Raw genomic sequence first — 21,376 nt, forward strand, 5'->3', positions numbered from 1 at the left:
ACTACAACTATCTGCTTTTTTGTTTTGTTTTGTTTGAGACAGGGTTTCTCTGTATAGCCCTGGCTGGCCTGCACCTGCTTTGTAGACCAGGCTGGCCTCGAACTTACAGAGATCCGCCGCCTCTGCCTCCCTGGGTGCACGGATGGCAAGCACGTGCCTGGCTTGCCAAACTCAGGCTCTCCTCTCTCCTGCCTATAAGGCAAGCCAGCTCTCCCAGCCCCCACAACAGCCTCCTTAAGGTATACTTCCATGGCTTGCTCTAAGGAGTGATAAGTGTGTGAGTCTGACAGAGGTTCCACAGTGGTTTTCACTGTGTACCAACTGGGTCAGGACTCAGTTTCACCACTCACCGGTGAGTTTAACATACTCTAGTACCAGGTTCTCAAGGCCATATTGATGTTGTATGTTGTCTCCTAGAAATGCCAGGGCCCATGTCATAGACATGGAGTAGGTGGGCAGTTTATGACAGAGTCTCTTGTGCTGTGTATGTGTCAGTAGCTTCCAGGCTTGCTCTGCTGTGAATCGACATAGACTGCTTGGTAAAGAGCAAAATCAGTGACACTTCCTAAACAGCAGATGAGGTTATCGCTGTGTACTCCTGACCTCCCCGGTGCTATTTTTCTTCAGGAAGCAGGGCAGTCACAGTCTTTAGAGGGGTCTAGATCCTAAGCACGCTAGCCAGCAGCTTCATGTTTCCGGTCTGACCTTATTGGTTTCTATCTTAGGAAAAACAGACGATGCCAAGGTGTCTGAGAAGGGAAGGCTTTCACCCAAAGCCTCCCAGGTCAAGCGCTCCCCATCAGATGCTGGCCGCAGCAGTGGGGATGAATCCAAAAAAACCCTCCCCAGCAGCTCGCGGACACCCACTGCCAATGCCAACAGCTTTGGGTTCAAGAAACAGAGTGGTTCTGCTGCAGGGCTAGCCATGATTACAGCCAGTGGGGCCACCGTCACCAGCAGGTCTGCAACACTGGGTAAAATCCCCAAATCATCTGCCCTTGTCGGTCGGCCCACGGGTCGAAAGACAAGCATGGATGGAGGCCCAAACCAGGACGATGGGTATCTGTCTCTCAGCTCCCGGACGAACTTACAGTATCGGAGCTTGCCGAGGCCCAGCAAGTCCAGTAGCCGGAACGGGGCAGGGAACAGATGCAGCACCAGCAGCATCGACTCTAACATGAGCAGCAAGTCAGCAGGCCTGCCAGTGCCCAAGCTGAGGGAGCCCTCCAAAACATCCCTGGGCAGCTCGCTACCAGGGCTCGTCAATCAGACGGACAAGGAGAAAGGCATCTCTTCAGACAGTGAGAGTGTGGCTTCCTGCAACTCCGTGAAAGTGAACCCGGCCACACAGCCGGTGTCCAGCTCGGCTCAGGCCACTCTGCAGCCAGGGACCAAGTATGCAGACGTGGCCTCTCCCACACTCCGCAGGTAAGCAAGTGAAACACACGGAGCCAAGGAGGGCCAGAGCGCGTGACCTGGCTCCCTGGGCTAGTAAACTGCAGCTTTGATTTAAAGCAACCTGTGGCTCTTCAGCTCCTCGTAAAGCTGAGTTCAAAGCCATCTAGCTCCCACCCACAGCTTGTTGCATTAGACTATGTGTTATTTTAATAGTCTGTGTGTTATCTTTCCCGTGCGAGGATGGGAAGCGGAAAGTTGTAGAATCATGCTTCCCAGATTCAAGCCCTGACTTTAGTTTAATTAACTCTCGGGTCTTTTTTTCTGAACCCTCCCTCGGTTTCCTCGTCTGTTCATGGGAGCTGATGGTACTTTCCCCAGCATTCCTTCTGAAGTTCATCTTTGCAGCTGTGCTTGGCTTTGGAAGGCACCCAGTGAAAGTTAGTGACAGTAAGGCTGAGGTCCTGGCATACCTTTACACCTAGACCTTAGCTCAGGAAAGAAGGTATTTTGCTTTCTTATCTCTATACCATCCTGCTCTTTTATAACACATGGACAGTATTTGAAATGTTAGCTTGTAAAAATGTTGTTGCATATGTAAGCGTGTGCGGCATATATGTGTGTGTTCACACGTGTGTAGGCAAGTGCATGTGTGTGCATGCACAATGTAGGCCAAAAGTTGAAGTCCGTGCCTTCTTTGATTGCTGTCCGCTTTGATTACTGAGGCAAAGTCTCTTGCTGAACCCAGAACTGGGTTAGTCTGCTAATCGGCTTGCCCCTGAGATCCCCTGCCTCTGCCTTCCTAGTCTGGGATTGCAGGTCGGTACCACACACCTGTCCATCCTTCACATGAGTTCTGGTTACCTAAACTGTCCTCATGCTTGCCTGCAAGGGGTTTAGACTAAGCCATCTCTTTGGCCCCACTCTTTCTTTTTCTTTCATATAATCTAAAGGCAGAATAATCCCTAACAAAGAGAAATTGGCTTCCTAGCATCTTTGACCCCACATCTCTGCACTTGATAGAATTTCTCAGTGTGGAAAGGCATCCTTTAACGACTACTTTTTTAAATCATTCACTGGACACTTTTCTTTTTATTTTTGACACAAAGCCTCTATACACAGTCCTAGCTGTCCTGGAGCTCACTATGTAGAACAGGCTGGCCTCAAACTCACAGAGATCTACCTGCCTCTGCCCCCAGGGTCTGGGATTAAAGGCATCCACCACCATGCTCAGCCAGTGGCCCATTTTTGAATGGCAGTTGAGTAGTTCTCACATTGCCTTTGGGCCATGACAAGCCCCAGGATGGAAAGGTGGAGGGGTATGAAAATAGAAATGAGACCCAGCACCCACATTTGAGGATGAATAGGGATGTCTGAAGACTCCAGACAAGCATTCCACATGGAGGTGGAAAGGATCTGTGCACTGTGCCCTGTCTAGACTTGATCACTGAGATTCCAGTAAGCATTACTTTTTAGCGCGAAGGTCATTGTTAGGCTGTTCTTTGCTGCTTTAACACCCCACCATGTAAGTGAAATTTTTCTCTGTTATTTGCCTCGAGTAGAAGAGTAAAGTGCAGTCTTCAGATTTCCTGTGGAGGCTACAATGGTATTTTATTAGACCCTCAAGCAAGTGCACGGGAATCTTTAAAAACACATGGGCTCCTCATGCACACTTTTCCTAAATTGCCCTCGTGGCCTAGCTGTGCATTTATTTCTGTGGCAAGGAGAAGTCCTCAGTGGAGTGAGAAGGGTAACTCCCTTCAAATGATTTCAGACATTCATACAACAGAGCGAGCAGATTTGTAAGGGGGTGGGGGAAGCCAGAAAAAAGGGTTCCCATTTTGGCTTTGAAAAGAGCTTGGCTGCCAAATGAGTGGCCCAGTAATAGGGAGGTAGTGCTGATGAGAGAATGCAAGCATACTGGTGCCTAGATTTCAGAGAAGGACAATGCATTCCGTGATTCTGCCGTTAGGTACTGAGCGAGGGTTATGCATCTGCTTGTGGCTTACGGATACTGCAATTTGAAGGATGGTTTCTAGGTGATCTAGGTCAGGCTCAAATCACTCGAGGCAGCAGGGCGAAGGGCAGTCTGCCTGTCACAACATGTAGTGTTCTTGTTAGTTTTCAGCGCTACTTATTCCCTTCACTACTTTTTGGGGGTGGGATTAGGCCCTTAAATTCTAGAATGTGGTCCATCCTCTGGCTTGGAGCTGGTTTCACCCGAGAGCTCTTTGCGCATGCAACAGAAGGCCCCTGTGCCTTCCCTGAACTAATGACACATATGCAGGAACAGCAGAAGATGGCATGGTGTTTCTGTGTGTCTTTTTCAGAGACACAGTTTGTACCGGTGTGCCTGTTCTGATGTCTCGTGGACCCAGCATGTTTCTGTGTACAATGTTGGCTCACGCAAGCTCTCTGGCACTCTGCCTTCTGTTGCTCATACGTCTGTGTCCATATTTCTCCTGGGCTCCCACCAGTGTAGGCTCACGGTCTTGATTCTTTGTATCAAAGAGAGATAAAAGAAACCAAGTCCCAAGGCCTCATACTGGATGTCAAAGAAGAAAGACATTCTTTTCTTTATAGAAGACTCCTGAGTTGGTGCTACCTTCTAGCTATTCTGTTTGGAGAAAGAAAAGGGTAGCAAGATCATGGAGGAGTATGGCTAAGCCTGTGGAAAAGCTTTCCTATCACCTGGGCTTAGGGCTGAGCCCTGGCATGCCTAGAGCTAGAAAGAGATCCCTGGAGAACACCAGCATCCAGCCCCATTTAACCACCAGCCTTTCTCTAGGGAGACCCTAGTGTGTCTACAGGAGAGACCACTGCTCTTTCCAAGAGTCTCATGGCTCCCTCTGCCCAGCCTTCTCCAGTAGCTCTGCACACCTTGGTCCCGGGTATTTGTTCCATACAACCCTTTGTCTCTTCGCAGACTCTTTGGTGGGAAGCCTACCAAGCAAGTGCCCATCGCCACAGCTGAAACCATGAAAAGCGCAGTGGTCATCTCCAACCCTCATGCCACTATGACCCAGCAAGGTAACCTAGAGTCCCCCTCAGGCAGTGGCGTCCTGAGCAGTGGGAGCAGCAGTCCTCTCTACAGTAAGAACGTGGACCTCAACCAGTCTCCTCTGGCATCCAGCCCCAGCTCAGCCCACTCAGGCCCTTCCAACAGCCTCACCTGGGGTACCAGCTCGTCGGCAGTGAGCAAGGATGGCCTGGGCTTCCAGTCTGTTAGCAGCCTTCACACCAGCTGCGAGTCTATTGACATATCCCTCGGCAGTGGCGGGGGCTTGAGTCACAACTCCTCCCCTGGTCCAGTTGCCTCCACTAAGGAAGACTCTTTGATGCCTTTTGTCCGTACCAGCAGTGTGAAGACCACACTGTCAGAAAGGTTGGTGCTGTGGCCCCCAGGAAGATTTCCTTTCCTAGGAACAGACAGGAGCTTAGGGATCCAAAGGCTACTTACTTAGCCTTTGCCTGGGACATTTTTGATCTTTCTTTTTCCCCCCGGTTTTTCTTTCTCAAAACTCTCTTTTAGCCCAGGCTGGCCTTGAGGTCAGAAATTCGCTTTCCTCTGCCTCCTAAGTACTGGGACTAAAGGTGTGCACCACCATGCCCAGCTTGGTTTTGATCTTTATAATAAGTGTTCCTTGCTGGTGGAAGGCAGTTTAGGATAGAGTTCATCTTGACTGCTTCCTGCTGTCTCTTTTTTCCTTGTGGATGTTCTCAGTGCTTGGAGCTACTAGACCGGGACAGATCTGTGCTACTGTCTAAAGTGACATTCAGCACTGGGAACCCTTTCATTGCTGACAGCTTGCCAACTTCAACTACTTCTTTCTTCTTCCCATGTAACTGAGCAAGCAGAGCAGGTGACCTGAGACCAGCTGGGGAGGTTTGGTGTCCTAGAAGTACCCTGCTGGCCACGGTGATAAGAGATGGAGGACCCGCAAGGATCCTCAGAGCTTTGATTCTGCTATATTCTTGGGCTGTGTCTGGTTTCGGGACTGGACGTGGGGAACAACGCTGGGGTCAGCGTTGGGCGTGAGAAGTGTTCTGATCATTGTGTATAACAGTTCCTCTTCCTCCCATCTAATGTTCCTTCTCTTGTTTTCCACCTTCCTGGACTTCTAGCCCCCTCTCTTCCCCTGCTGCTAGCCCTAAGTTCTGCAGAAGTACTCTGCCCAGGAAACAGGACAGGTAATGACACTGTAGCCTGCCGAGCCTCTGGGTTCTTCTGCCTGTCTGTCTGTCATCAAGCCAGTTGTTCTGTGCAAGGCTATTGGCCTGAGGCTCCTGCTTTGTGTCTGTGGCCCTGGTGTACTCTGTGATCTCCAGGCATGCCAGTGAGGGTCTGCTCCACTGACTGCTAAAACCCAGGGAAAGGTGACAAGTGGGCGGCTACCCCAAACCCTGCCGCTCATCCGGGGCTGCAGGAACTCTCACTGGCATCCCCCCATGGTGTCCGTGGCATGTTCCTGCCTCCCTTCTTGCTTTTTCCTCCCTACCCCTCTGGATACTGTTTGCCACCCACTGCGCAGCCCGGACCTCACCCCTGTCTCTCGCCTGCACTCCATCCCCTCCCAGCTGGCTCTTCTCCCTTGAAGGCTTTTGCTGCAGTCTGGCCCATTGTGTTGTTCAGAGTATCGTGCTGTGTATGTCTGTATTCTGCAATAATTATGGTACAGGGTGCCTGGAGAGCTGGGGCTTTACAACGAGAGAAGCCTGGGTCTGCCCCCAGCTGTGGGTGGGCCTCAGAGATGGATGCTGACCCTGAGTTTCTGGAGGAGTGGTGGCTTGGCCAAACATAACAAGCAGATGTTGTTTCATGCTTGGGGGGGGAAATTAATGGAAACCCCCTTCACCCCATCCACAGCACAAACTTTGTTTCTGTCAGGCTTACAAACCAAGCCTTTAAACCCCTGCACTTTAGACATTCAAATGCCTTGACTCTATCAGCCGGCAAGTTCCAGCATGCCCAGGCTCTTGCCCTAGAGCTCAGCTCCTGGCAACGCCCTTGCTGGGCAGAAACAAGGAGACATTGAGAGGGACCTGGAACTTACTTCATCACACATGAATTCCAAACATGCAGACTGCTGCCTCTTGAAACCCTCCAATGAGTCTCTGCTCCTTCTTGAAACCTTTGCCAGACGCAGTAGGGTTGCAGGAGAGCAGCAGAGGAGGTGCACAGGTGGGATACAGGGCAGCACAGGCCATGCTTCTAGGCGCCACAGCCCCCGCCTTGGCTTTGAACCTGTGGAAAAGGAGGAACAATTGGGGTTCACGACTCAGGCCACCTTGTGATATATGGGGTAAAGTACGCACTGGTGCGGGTGCAGACAGGACCAGGTTTCTTTTGTAACTGTGTGGACGTGCTGCATGCATGGCTAGTGGTGGGAGTCGTCTCTCGGGCTCCTCGGGCCCTTCCCCATCCTCCTTGCTTTCCTTCTCCTGCCTTCTCTGTGCTCCTCTCAAGTTCTTGATTTTGTTTTAACTCTCCTACAGTGACCCGCACCTTGATAGGAACACTTTGCCTAAGAAAGGACTCAGGTACCTGTTCCCTCCTTGTACCCATGACATCTGTTGTGGCCGTGGAGCTTGGCTATGCCATTCTCTCATAGCTGGTGGGCTGGGCTGGGCTGGGCTCGGCTGGGATCCCTGCTTTGGCCATCACAGCTGGATTTTGGATGACAGACCCGTCTCATTCTCACCTCTCCATATGTGGCTTACTTGCTTGAGCAGGGTCTGTGCTTTGTGAAGCTTCATGTGACAGAGCCATCTCACGACCAGTAACCTTGAGCTAGGAGCAGCGACTACTCCTGGGGGCTAGCAGGAGAAATGCTGAGTATTTCATGACTGTCTGTACACATAGCCACTTCCAAAGGTAGACATGACTTATAGCATGCTGCTTTGTTAGCCACCTCGGTTTTAGAACTCTAGCCTCTTCTGGACTAAAGATATGACTCCATGGTAGAGCATTTGCCTGCCATGCATAAGGTTATGGGTTTAATCCCAAGCACCACCAAATAACAATAATGAAAATGATGATGATAATAATAATCAACTTTAAAAATACTTTTGTGGCTATAAAATATCATTGAAGTGTTATCTTAATGTCCTAATAAATGATTGGGTCAGCTATCAATACCGTCTAAGGAATGCATATGATTGGGTTTTGGTGGAAAGTTAAAGAAAAAAAAAAAGGCCACCAGAAAACAACATCTTTACTTCCATAGTAAGTTGGACCTAGGCTGCTTGATGGAACAGGATGCTCTAAGTCACCTTTGCTCCACTCCTGTCATCACATTGCCAGCCCGGGATGCTTCAGTGTGCTCATGCTCCATGTGGACTTCTGTCAGTTCTGCTTTCTAAAAGCCTTGTTTGTAGCATTGGCTTCACCCTGCACTGGGCTTTAAGTTCTTTCACGTGAAAAGGAACTCGGAATGAAATGTTTTGTTGCCGTCTTGTGTGTCTCTAGTTAATAACCCACAGCGCTTAAGACCCAAAGCCATTTCAGCTGTTATTAACATGAGGTGGGTATCAATGCAAGAAGGCACGTGCTGATGCCTCCCAGGAGAGTTCTGCATCGGGGCCTTTCATTGTGTGTGTCAGCTGGACCCTTGTTTTGAGACTGGGTCTCATGTAGCCCAGACTGGCCTTGAACTTACTATGTAGCTGAGGATGACCTTTGAACTTTGATCCTCTTGCTTCCACTTCTCAAGTGCTAGAATTGCAGGCATGCAGCATACATGTCTGGTTTTTGCTGTGCTGTGTATTGAACCCAGGGAGAGCACTCTGCCAAGTGAGATAGGTTTATAACCCAGTATTACCCAAAGAGGACGCCAGCTCCTAAGTAGTTACATTCTGAAATGCTGTGCATGTGTCTGTAGGAGATCTATTAAAGTTGTGTAGCCCTGGATTTTTACAATTGGGTGTCTAAACACTCAGAACGGGGTCATGTGACAACTATTTCTGGGCACTTGATGTGCCTTACAAGGGTATGTATCCATCAACAAGAGTGAAAACCGTGTTCCCATTCACACTGGTTTTCTGTCTGGCTTGCTCCCTCAATGCACACATATCAGGTGTCAGATTCCTGATCAGCAGCCACTCTACAACACCTAATTTGAGGGTACCATGGCAATGTGGGCACTGCAGAAGTTCCAGCTGCTGCCTGTGGGAAGAGTAGAAAAGAAATGGAGTTTGGAATCAGACAAGCATGGGTTAGAATCTCAGTTTTGTGGTCCCTAGCTTCCAGAGTATGTAGCAGGAGTCACTGTATTTTAGTACTATGTGAGTTGGAGTCTCGGTGAGATGGTGCCTGGAAAGGTACCTCAGGCATCAGAAATGTTCCATAAATCTTTCCAGTTCTGTTCGGAAATACCCAAGGGTGTGGACCACACATCTTGAAGATTTCCCCACTCTTAACACACCAGGGTAGGGCTCTTCTCCTTTCTAAACCTGTTAGTGCTACACTGTAGCAGGTAAGAGTCTGGGGATGTGGCTCAGTGGCTAGAGAGTTTGTGTACCATGCAGAAAACCCTGAGCTCGCCCCTGGTATTTTATGAAGTATGCAGGATTAGACATGCCTGTAATACCATCGCCTAAAAGATAGAGACAGGAGGATCAGAGGTTGAAGATCGTCTTTACATAGCAAGTTCATGAACAGCCCGGCCTAAGCAAGACCCTGCCTCACAAAAACTGCAGCAGCTACTGTAAACACCAGCATCCCAGGTCTCTCTAAATGCCACCCACCAACACGCAGTGATTCATGAGCAATCACTGGTTCTGCAGCCTGCAGATGCCAGCAGCTAGCTCATTAAAACTTCCTCAAAGCTCTAACAACAACCCTACTTCTTCCTGTCAAGGAGGGGGCTTTGAGGCGACCCTGTCATGAACCAGCATGTTCCAGTCACACCCAGGGATAGCTCTTTTGAGCATTCCCAGTCTTTCTCCCTTTAGGTGTTCCCCGAAAACTGAAAGGAATTATAATTTTCCCCAGATGCAGCCAAGTAGGAAAAAAAAAAAAAAAAGTTTTGAGAAACTTCATAAGTTTCAGGGTGTGTAATGATGTTTTTTTTTTTTTTTCCCTCCCATCTTAAATATAGTTTTTCTTTTTGCATAGTCCTCATCAGCTGTGGGGAATGTGTTTTCATAAGTGCTGTTCATTCCAGCCTGGTTTCTGTCTCCAGGTATACACCCACCTCCCAGCTTCGCACCCAGGAAGACGCCAAAGAATGGTTGCGGTCCCACTCTGCTGGGGGCCTGCAGGACACCGCTGCCAACTCCCCCTTCTCCTCTGGCTCTAGTGTCACTTCTCCGTCTGGAACGAGATTCAACTTCTCCCAGCTTGGTGAGTAGCCACTGCCTTGAGTTGTGCTGACCCGCTCCGCAGGGCAGAGGTCATCTTGTGTTTTGAGACCGGCGTGTAGCCACACCCTTCTCAATATCTGATCCGCCCCAGGGAGCGCAGTGAAAGAAACCAGAGGAAATCCGAGTTCTGGGTACTTCCAGTCACCTGCGGGCCCTGGGCCACAGGTGACTGAGGATGGCCACAAATGAGGCCAACACTTACTAAAAACCTTGTGTTTTTGAGAGGTTTTATGAGTGTGAGAGGTTTTGTAACTCAGTTGTACTGTATGGAGCATGGTCTCTGTAGATGCCAGCCTCTTGTCCTAAAATCTGAAGGTTAGATGCACCCACACAGTCTGTTTTCTTAAGATTGTAGCAGGGACACACCGTCCCATTACTCAGGTACATTCTGCTTCTTGGACCTCTGAAATAGTTTTCTAGCCTACTCCCCATTGCTTTATCAAGCTGGAAATAAGCTTCATTGAACAAGTGTTCTTGGAAATGGCTGCTGCATTGGAAATGACACAGTGCATTGACTGACACCCTGGGAGGAGGGAAGCGTTTGTTATTCCCTGCTGGAATGCTAAGGGATGCTCTGTTAAAGACAGACACTGACAGACAGTGTAGGAGAGAACAGCTTTGTAGCAAATCAGCAACAATGAAAGATTCCATCTCTAATTACTGGAAGGATAGCTGGGTACTGGTCCTGGCAGAGGTGACTTGAAGGTGATGGGAGTCAGGCGCGTGTTTAAGGACTGGGCAGTGGAAGGAAAACCTTTTTTGGTCTCAACGTTTAGAACAGCAGTCTTTTCTGAATGTTCTAGACTTTCCATTCAGTCTAATGCTGACGCGTGTGTCTTGTCATCGTGGCCATGTAATTCTTCTCTTTATTAAATGTATGCCTCTGAAGGCAGTGTGCATGGCTAACATGGGTAAGGCTTTTGATGAGAAGGCTCAGCTCAGCTCAGGGAAACGCGCCTCTTTGCGTTGATGCTCTTTTCTGGCTGTTGTGAGATGATTCCCGTCTGAGGCTGTGAAACCTATGTGTGCAGTGTTCTTTCCCAGCCATAACTCTTTGCAGCAAGAGGCTCTTGTCATGCGCAAATGCCTCCTATCTGATCAAAAGCCTATTTGGACTATTTTGGGCTTTTGGCTTTACAGAGAATTGTTTCAGATGAACTCTGGGAGTAATTAGCTCATGCCTGGAAGGTGACACTGGCCTGCCTGAACGTGCCAAGTTGGAACGTGAGGCCCTGAGCCTTGCTTTGGAACTGACCCACCTTCCCTCCCGTATTTTTAGCTCTAAGCCTGTAGCTCAAATGCTGATGCGCCTACCTTTTAGAACTAGACGAGGGAGTGAAGTTGGCAGGCACACACACTGCTGGTGATAAGCAGCCTCTCCCTGGTACTCGTCTGGAATTCAAACAGAGGTATGGATGGCCAGCATCTCATTCTGCTCCTCTGGTTCCAGCGAGTCCCACCACTATCACCCAGATGAGCTTGTCCAACCCAACAATGCTGAGGACCCACAGCCTGTCCAACGCTGATGGCCAGTATGACCCCTACACTGACAGCCGCTTCCGGAACAGCTCCATGTCTCTTGATGAGAAGAGCAGAACAATGAGTCGATCTGGCTCCTTCCGGGATGGCTTTGAGGAAGGTAAGGGATGAAGGCTGTCACCGTCAACTAGGTCCCCTGGCATGGCATACTTGATGGTCACTACAACTCTTCCCTTGCCTCTGGGGTGGGGCTGAGGGGTTCTCACTAGGAAGAGCTGACCCTCAGGTAACCTTTCAGGATGCTTAGGGAGGAGGCTGCTGTTGCCGACCCTCAGCATTGTCTGAGTTTTGCCTGAAGCTCCTTTCTCTCCTGGCCTTGGGCCATGACTTTTTGGCATGAATCTCCATCTTGAAGCCCAGCCACTCGCTCACTCTGTTGGCAGAGAACTGCACTGAGTTCATCTCTCAGTGCCCTTCAGCTTCGGGGGTGGGCAGCCCTGTTCCCATCCAATATTTTCTCGTTTGTCTCGAGATCCAGATTCTCCGTTTTTAACCCTCTTCCTTGTTGGGTTGCCAACTATGGACATTTATAGCTTTGTTCTTTTTAATCAGAATTATGGAAGAAAAGTTTTGTGGGTTGCTTTGTCAGCTACCTTCATAACTCACTTCATTTCTCTTACCCTCTGCTCCTTCACCCAAGACATTGCCTTACAGGAGCCCCATTCTCTAAACTCCTGGCTTGTGGGAGGCTCAACAAGCAGAGATGGAGAGAGAGGAGGTGGGCTAGCTAAGAATGAACACTGCCGGCTCTGACCCTCTTTGGAGCTCAACCAAGATGCTTCACCTTTTTGTCTCCTTTTTCACTGTAAAAAATAAAGTAATAATAGCATTTGGCTCCTGGAGGTTTAAGAATTTAGAGATAGTACATGTATATGTTAGCTTAGTTAGTGTGTGTTATAGCCTGTGGGCACAACATCTGCATTGGTTTCTTGATAACTCCATGCTGAGAATGAGTCTTCATGGGCAAGCAGAGCCCTGTGGGACCGTGTCTGTGTTGGAACCATTTTGCTCATAGCAGGACAGGATGTAGAATGAGTTGTAGATGATCCCATAGCTCCCAGTCCCTGTTAAAGCTGGGAATAGGCTCAGTGTACTCTGAAATCTCAGATCATAAGGAAGGAAATACAAGATACATACTTTTTTCTTTCTAAGCGAAGCTAAAAAGTAGTTGCTTCTTGTCTAATCTTGGTTCTCTCTCAGATTTATGTCCCCAGCAGTCCTGAGCACAGCAAACTTGTGCTCCCATATATGGAAACTGCTGGGCTGGAGGGTTAAAAAGGAGAGGAGCCTGGGTGACTGGGGGCATTTTCTTAGATTTAAGAGCTGGGGATTGGTGCTGTGACGGCTTTGAGTAGCAGAGTTGGGCACATACCAGCCCTAAGGCAATGGAGGAGGAAGTCTGTTTTAAGCTGTCTTCCTGGTATACCACTGGTCAAGAATATCCATCGCGTGTCCCTGAGGACAGCTCCCGTGTGAAGAGTGGCCTGTGCTGTTCTCATCATCTGTCATATGTATGCCTGAGGGGATCACAAAATAGTACCAAAACTTTCCTGACAAGTATACACGGCCCCACTAAGGCCACACACCATGGCAGACTCATTCTAAGCCAGCTCTTAGGCAGTCCTCTGGGATGGCAAATGACAAATAGGCCTGGCATACTTACAAGCATCACCTCAACTCTTATAGTCACATGATTCACAATGACATGGAACTGAAGTGCAAAGGCAGGGGTAAAACTCTGGGAGAGGAGGATGTTACTGTACCATGCAGACATGGCCTCTTAGTCTTTGGGAACTTTGCCATCAGATTGGGTTTATTTTTTGCAAGGCTGTTCTGTGACAGAAACAGCATAGGGCTTGAGTAATTGGTGGTTTTTAATTCCTTTGAGTGTAGTTTTTCTTCTCCTCGCCACCCCCATTTTGAATTGATAAGTTCTCAGTGTTGTGGGAGAAACTAGGGAAGGTCAGACCTCATGCCTGGCCAGGCAGAACCTCCTGGAAATATTTATTGTAAGTTGTGAAGCAGGATTGAAGCTTAGGGGAAATTAGCACATGTGCTTGGGAGATGGTGCTGTTTAATGAGTACTTTCCATGTTTGAGGCCATAGGAGTTGTAACCATGTAGATCAGGTGCTTTTGAAGTATTTTAGCTAAGTTCATTACCATAGACACGATGTAATCTCAAAGGCAGTGATGGTACAGGTACGCTGAAGAGATGTTGGAGGTGTCTTTAAAATAGGTGTTGGTGCCTGAGAGATGCCTCAGAGGTTAGGAGTGTCCAAAAGCATGTGCTGCTATTCTAGAGGGATTGGAGCCCAATTCTTGGCACGCTCTCATATAGTGGCTCACAGTCCTGGCATTTGTGCCTATGGGAACATTACATAAAGGATTAGAAAAGCATTACAGATCTCACCAAAAGTTCTTTTTATAGTTTGATCTTTAAAATTACATTTCCCTATTGCTTGTGCCATGCTATACACGTGGAAGTCAGAGGACAACTTTTAGGAGCTGGTTCACTCCTTCTGCCACATGGGTCCTAGGGAGAGAACTCAGTTTGTCGGGCTTAGTAGCAAACATCCTTACCCACTAAGCCATCTTTCCAGCCCACCAAAAGGATTTTGAAAAGTAAAGAACAGAACCTAGCAAAGAAGGTCACTGAGCAGAGTTGTGTGCACACTTCCAGTCAGCAGCTCTTGAATTTCTGTGTAGCCTTAATGGAGCCGTGTCATTTGAGTTTCAGACTTGGATGTTCTCTGTCTACCCAGCTGTAGAATTCTGGAGGTATAGTGAGAAGGACCTTCATGCTTTAGTAGTTTTAGAGTTTAAACTCTCATGGTCCAGGAGGATCCATTCAAGCCCTTCTAACCAGGCTTGGTTCTTATCTTTTTTTTTTTAATATAATTTTTCAATTTATTACAATTTATTCACTTTGTATTCCAGCTATAGCCCTACCTTCATCCTCTCCCAATCCCACCCTCGTTTCCTTCCTCCCTTCCTCCCTCTCTCCTCCCATGCCCCTTCCACAGTCCACTAATTGAGGAGGACCTCCTCCCCTTCCATCTGACCCTAGCCTATCAGGTCTCATCAGGACTGTCTTTCATAGTCTTCCTCTGTGGCCTGGTCAGGCTGCTCCCCCCGTCAGGGGGAGGTGATCAAAGAGCCAGCCACTGAGTTCATGTCAGAGACAGTTCCTGTTCCCCTTATTAGGGAGCCAATTTGGAGACTGAGCTTCCATGAGGATCCAGGGGATCCAGGTTATCTCCATGAATGGTCCTTGGTTGGAGTATCAGTCTCAGAAATGACCCCTAGGCCCAGATATTTTGGTTCTGTTGCTCTCCTTGTAGAGCTCCAGACCCTTCCAGGTCTTTCTATCTCCCCCTTCTTTCCTAAGATTGCCTGCACTCTGCCCAAAGTTTGGCTATTTGGTTCTTATCTTGAAGGTCAGCCAGCAGTTCAGGCAAGCCATATTCACATTTGTGTGGGCTTGGATAGGCAAAGAGGCTGTTCCTGTGTATCACAGCCTTGCCATTGCTGATTTCCAAGTGAGGGGCGTTAATTAAAGAGAAGCATAATGACCTCTACCTGAAGCGTGCCAGACATACCTCCTCTGCTTGGGTCCCTACGCTGGTCCTGACTGCTAGGAATCTGATATGTTTGAGATGGAAAACATGGCAACAAAACAGCAACCCAGGCCTGTGTGCTACCCTTCCGGGCCTCTGAGCTGGCCCTGCAAGTGTGGCTGGAGGTGGTGATACGATACCCATCTCTCTTCCACCAATAGGCCTCCAGGTATTCCATCCACTGCAGTCTGTGTCATGCAGAGATGCCTCGGGGTTCTGAACCTGTGGACATGTTAGCACAGAAAGCCATTACTGGCTATTAACACCTCAAACTGCTTTTTATGGGGTCTGAGTCAGGTTAGTCATCCTGGTAGAAACACAGGGAGCAGCTCTAGAACCTGGCGTTACTGGGAGGGTGGATGTGAGTTCTGGTGGAGCCCCAGACTCAGAGGCATAGGTAGGTACCTGCTGGTGAGAAGACAAGGAGCTCTGGGCCAAGCTGGATTCGGGCAGGGAGGATTTAGAAGCACCCCGGACAAGGAGCTGCACTGGCAGAGCTGCCAAAGCAGGCAGGACCATGTAGAGCTTGCCTGGGAAAGAAGTGCAGGGTAGACATGTGTGAGAGAGATGCAGAGGAAGTGTGGGAGGTCAGGGAAGGTTTATTAGAAACACCATGGGCAGGTTCCCAAGTGCCAGACAGAACTGTTTGCTTGATATCTTGCCGGCAGGCGGCTTCTACTAGCTGCTAAGTAGTAGAAGCTGAGCGCACTGCTGGGGTGCGCTCAGCAGTGTGTGTGGAGAGATGTTCCCCAGCCTTCTTCCGCCACACATGTGCTCCTACCCTGGTGAGATGTGGGGACATAAGGCTTTCCACTTGTGGTCAGAAAAGCTGTGCCCACTTAAAACACTTGCCAGTCTTGACACAGGGCTAGTTCTGTCTTCCAGACCCATTGCCAGGAGGTCACTGAGAAAAAAATAAGAATCAGGTTCCTTGAAAGAGCACCGTGAGTGCTCAGTCATGGAGAAGAGCCTACTCCAGAGTGAGAGCAGAGAGTGAAAAAGCTGTTCTAGCTGGTGATGGGAGGGAATGCGGAGAGTGGATGAGTGTGGTTCTGAGACAGAACCTGTAGTTACAAAGAAAGAGGACACCCTTCCCATCGCTAGCAGACATTGTACAAATGCAAGATTCTATACTTCAGCGGAAATGTCATTTTAACTAATAACTCTACTACAAGGCTGTCTGAGATTTTTGTGACCAAAGACTCTCAGATTCAAAATATTCCCGTATGAGCATCTAGTGGGGTATGAAATACGTCACCTTGGTCAGTCACAACACTGAAGAGTGTGTTGGACGAGAGTGGGTGCAGTCCGACGCAGACACAAGCTGCCTCTGGAGAGCGTGGCTACAGTCTCCACAGCCACGTTGCCCTGCGCTTGAACTGTCGGTGATATGAACATTTGGTAACATGAATATATGATCCTGGAATTATATATTATTTTGCTAGTTAAGAAAAATGCATTTCTACAAAACAAACAAACAAACAAAAAAAACTTCCTTAATGGATCATTTCATATTTTGGCTCTGACCTGTGCTCATTCCAGCAAGTATTGAGCCAAGATGACAGTCACAGCTAGGCTGGGCCAGTAGTGTCCTGAAATGCTGGCCTCCTCCTTCCCTGTCTTTCATGGCAGCCGGCTGCGCCTTTGACCTGTTTATTTCCCTCCCACAGTTCATGGATCCTCCCTGTCCTTGGTCTCAAGCACATCCTCCATCTACTCCACGGTGAGTCCAAATCAAGGCTGAGTGGCCGTGCGTGTGTACTCACGTTCTCTTAGCAAGTGTGTCAAGAGTAATTATAAGCATCCTGCCTGCAGAGATTGCTCCTATTATGAAAGCATCAACTCCATGGAGGAAAAGATTTGAAATTCACAAACAACTGTTGTCACATTCCCCCTTGGGGCTTGAGAGGGCTCAGTGGGTGAAGGGCTTGCTGCACAAGCATGAGGACCTGAGTTCTGATCCCTAGCCCCCATGTATGAAAGCTGAGCACAGCCCCACCTTACATCCACATCTTCATGTGAAAGCCAGCGGCTCTTCATCACCAAAACAGTCAGAACATACGTCATCCTTCCTAATTCATTAGAGGACTGTGCTCTCATATTTGGCCTCTCTGATGGGTGGATTTAATTGTCTATGTTATAGAATTATACCAGAAAAGAAGCCAATCAAAATTCTAGATTTCAGGGATTGGAGAGTAGGCTAGGCAGTTAAGAGCACTTGCTGCTCTTGCAGAGGCCTCACCTTTGGTTCCCAGCACCCATGTCAGGTGGCTCTCAGCTTCCTGTGGCCCACCTCCTGGTGATCTCAGGCCGCTGGCCTCCCAGGGCACCTGCACTCATGTGCACATTCCCACATACAGACACAGACATCTGCACATGACTTAAAATGATAAATAGAAATCTAGGGGGCTGGAGAGATGGCGCTGTGGTTAAAACATTGGCTGCAGCTGGGTGGTGGCAGCACACACCTTTGATCCCAGCACTTGGGAGCCTGGGAGGGAGGCAGATACAGGCCGATCTCTGTGAGTTCAAGGCTAGCCTGGTCCAGAGAGAGAGTTTCAGGACAAAGGCTACACAGTGAAACCCTGCCTCGAAAAACCAAACGAAACAAACAAACCCTTATTTTTAAGGATGGGTTGGTTCCCCTTAGGCGGCTCCCCTTCTCTGAGACAAAGAAGGGAGGGATGGGGGGGGGGGAGTGGGTCATGAGGGTGATAGTGGGAAGAAAGGAGGGATGGGGCTGTAAAGTGATTAAATAAATAAAAAAATATTAAAAATAAAGCAAAACATTGGCTGCTCTTCCAGAGGACCCAGGTTCAATTTCCTCATGGTGACTCACAACCACCTGTATGTAGCTCTAGTTCCAGGAAATCCAGTGTCCTTTTCTGGCACTACATACATGCAGGCAACTACTCATACATATAAAATAAAAATAAATAGATCTTTAAAAAATACTCTAGACTCTTCCGAGTTTGCAAATTTAGCATTCCCAGCAGCTGCTCTGCATTGTTCTAATTTCCTTTGTGATTTATTCACAGCCTGAAGAAAAATGCCAGTCAGAGGTAAGGAGCAGTTTATGGTTGGACTCCCTTTCACCGCCAGTGTTGATTCCGTGCTGCTCGGTCTGGAAATGGACTCCCCAAGCAGGTTACCCTGTGCCTGTTTCTGTAGATTCGAAAGCTGCGACGAGAGCTGGATGCCTCCCAGGAAAAGGTGTCTGCACTGACCACCCAGCTGACTGCAAACGTGAGTGTGGATCAAGGGCACACACTCACGCATGTACACATCTATGCACCGCAGTAGGAGCCAGGGACAGAACAGGGTGGGGGCAGGAGAAAAGACTGGGCCAAAGATGAAGCAGGGTGGGAGCCATGGATGGGATGGAGCTGAGGACAGCACTGAGTTGAAGCCATGATAGTACCAGACAAGAAGGAGCCAAGGATGTGACAGCGCCTGCTGGAGATGGGATAAAACAAAGTAGGAACCGAGGACAAGACAGAGCGGGAGCTGGAGCTGGGACAGGAAATAGCCATCTGCCTTCTGAGCCCTGCCTTGAGCCTCTTGGTCTCTGGACGCTCAGGAAGTAACTCTGTGGGCTCAGAAGGACATAGGCTTTAGCCCAGATCAGGTGCTAGCAGTGGGGCTTGGGACAAGCTCTGTAACTTTTGAGTCTGGCTTTTGCTCATCTGTGTGGCGGATGGCCACTGTCTCCCTGTGTTGTGAGGTGACCAAAGCTTGCAACCCTTTAAGGGTTAATTTGTTTCCCTTCCTCTTTCTGAGGACTGGGTCTCAAGGGAGGTGGGAACACAAGGTAACTCGGCAGAAGACAGAGTCTCTGGCATCATGATAAACAGCTGGTGCTCTAACAGTACGTCATGCACGGTGCTCAGCACTTCCAGCCTTCTTTCTGTCTGACCACTGTTTCTAGTGCCAGCAACCCCAGGCGGTGAGTCCACCAGAAAGGCAAGCAGAGTCACTGCCGCCTCTGGACCAGAAGGGAGGCAAAACAGACAGTCTCCCTTGGACATGCTCACTCTTGCCATAATGAGGAGTGCCAAGTGCATCTTGGTTGGGGGGAGTCACGAAGGATTTCCCGGAGGGGCTAACACCAGAGAGATGTCCTGTAGCAGAAGGGTGCCTCGTGCTAACCAAGTGAACCATCAGTGCAAGGTCCAAGGGGAACAGTGGGTGACTTACCCAGTCAGTACCTGTGGCCAGGAGTGAGCAGGAAGGCATGGAAGAAATTAGTGTAGAGGCAGAGCTAGGGACAGGTGAGTGTCCGAGCTGTTAGATGGGGCTTTGGGACCTTGAGGAGAACCCTGTCAATGTGGAGGCTGACCAAATGGAGTAGACAGAGAGGCAAGGAGCTCCCACCCTGTCTGGGAAACCCACAGAGGAGCCCCACTGCAGAGACCCAGATAGACTGAGGCTCAGAAGGCAAAGCCTGAGGTTTGGGGAGGTGCTCCAAGGGCACACTTTCTGCTCAGGAGTTCACAGCCAAGTGTCAGAGCAGCACAGATCAGGGTACCAGAGCCTGTCAGGGGGAGCACACTGCATGACCCCCCTACATGCTAACAATGAAAGACACTTCAAAGGCTGTTCTCCTCTGACCAGGAGAGTGAGTCAGGGATCCAGAGTAGTCATTTACCTAGAGTTTTTGCCCTGCTAATTCCTGCGTGAGCCTGACTGACTCCAGGAAGTGTGGCTCTTTTAAATCTGTGCACGAGGTGCCCTTAATTACAAGCCCAGGAAGTGTAACCGCCTTCATCATTACTCAGTCTCCCAAGCTCTTGTACGTTGCTAAAAACCTCTATTTCCCCAAAACCTCGACACAACAGGCCACTGTATGCTTTGCAATCTTTTCTTCACCTTCCCCATTTTCAGTATTGCTATCAGAATTTCATTAGAGGACTGGAGGGATGGCTCAGCAGTTAACAGCATTTGCTGTTCTTCCAGAGGACCCAAGTTAGGGTCCCTGCATCCCTGCCAAATGGCTCACAACCACCTGTAACTCCAGCTCCAGAGATCTGATGCCCTCTTCTGGCCTCTTTAGGCACCCACACTTAAATGTCGTATACACACACACACACAAAACAAACAAACAAAAACTTTAAAACAATAAATTTAAGAAATAATTTCAGCCCTGAATTCTCAGGCTTAGATTTTTTTTTTTTTTTCCCCTGAGACAGGGTTTTTCTGTATCCTTGACTGTCCTGGACTCACTCTGTAGACTAGGCTGGCCTCAAACTCAAAGGGATTCACTTGTCTCTGCCTCCTGAGTGTTGGGATTAAAGGCCTGTGCCACCACCTGCAGATTCTTTCTATTCAAAAAGTCACAATGGTTTCCTGAATAGGTCCTTTAATTGGAAGGCTGAATCTATGTACTTGAGTCCAGAACTGAATGCAGGGAGCTGGACAGCAATTCCCTGCCTCCAGGAAATGCCTCATGACTCATGACAGTAATCAGTTGCTGCCCTGGACGAATCAGCAAGTACAAGTTGATTTGCTTATCAGTGACCTTGGGTTGGTCCCTCAGTCAGCCTCATCTGTCAGGGAGCCCTGTGGTGTTGGCCCTGTGGTATTCTACCCTCTGTGTGGAAGAGTTGGAATAAGTCCCCTTATATTATTCCAAAAGCATGTTGCACCTCACCAAAGCTGCTGAGTCCAGCATTGTTTTAAAATAAATATTTAGTCTTACCACCCTCCACACTCCACCTCAGCCGCTAGTGTTTTATTATCTGCCATCTTCCTCGGAGACCAAGCTGTGTTTGTTTTCCTAGGACAAGCCACTCGGAGCTGCCCAGGCTCGTGTTTTCATAGCTCTCCATTTGTTTTCCCTGGGAATGTGAGAATGGCGCTTGGCGGGAAGGCTGTTGTGTGTGTTGTGCAGCCCAGCGTGGCCCGGCCTCCTCTGTGTTTTCATAGCTGTGCTCAGGACATAAAAGCAGCCCTTTCACTTGCCAGCATAACTAGATCCCTGACCTTTCAGAGCTAAGCAGTTGGTTTCTGAGCTTGCAAACACACTTTCACAGTTTGAGTAAGTAGCAGTGTTTGAGGGGGGTCACAGAACTGAAAATCGATCACACTGGGATGGGGGGGGGTGAGGGCCGGATGTGGAATGAAAATGAATGCAAGCCATCCTGCTTCATTCCTTCCTCTGCTGGGTGACGGCAGCACACTATGTCCTGACCCGTTTGCTACACCCACTGTGTCATCTTGAGCTGACTGGCTTTAGTGATGGTATGGTATGGTGATATATGTCTATAATCCCTCTACTAGGGAAACTGAGGCAGAAAGATTGCCACCAGCTCATGACCAGCCTGTGCTACATAGTGACTGCCAGGCCAGCCTGAGGAACAATGTGAGACCCTGACTCGGATGAATGAATGCATGAATGAATATTAATTTTTTCCCCTGTGTTCAAGGTAAACTAAAGTACAGAGGTATTTTTCCATTCAGA

At 48.9% G+C, this 21,376-nt stretch overlaps 1 protein-coding gene across 5 annotated transcripts in view; it reads left to right on the plus strand.

The window, feature by feature from the left end:
• The window catches only part of Nav2 (neuron navigator 2), a 343,708-nt gene that overhangs the window by 285,074 nt on the left and 37,258 nt on the right, over nucleotides 1-21,376 (plus strand). For all 5 annotated transcript variants that reach the window (XM_055608371.1, XM_055608367.1, XM_055608368.1 and 2 more), the window contains 9 exons: nucleotides 726-1,428; nucleotides 4,322-4,780; nucleotides 5,521-5,586; nucleotides 6,892-6,936; nucleotides 9,579-9,739; nucleotides 11,210-11,398; nucleotides 16,587-16,639; nucleotides 17,955-17,978; nucleotides 18,088-18,162. In XM_055608371.1, the coding sequence (XP_055464346.1) occupies nucleotides 726-1,428; nucleotides 4,322-4,780; nucleotides 5,521-5,586; nucleotides 6,892-6,936; nucleotides 9,579-9,739; nucleotides 11,210-11,398; nucleotides 16,587-16,639; nucleotides 17,955-17,978; nucleotides 18,088-18,162 (1,775 nt within the window). The remainder of the gene's footprint in view (nucleotides 1-725; nucleotides 1,429-4,321; nucleotides 4,781-5,520; nucleotides 5,587-6,891; nucleotides 6,937-9,578; nucleotides 9,740-11,209; nucleotides 11,399-16,586; nucleotides 16,640-17,954; nucleotides 17,979-18,087; nucleotides 18,163-21,376) is intronic.

The sequence above is a fragment of the Psammomys obesus genome, unplaced genomic scaffold (assembly GCF_907164565.1).
Source record: "Psammomys obesus unplaced genomic scaffold, mPsaObe1.curated_primary_1811, whole genome shotgun sequence".
Classification (NCBI taxonomy): Eukaryota; Metazoa; Chordata; class Mammalia; order Rodentia; family Muridae; genus Psammomys; species Psammomys obesus.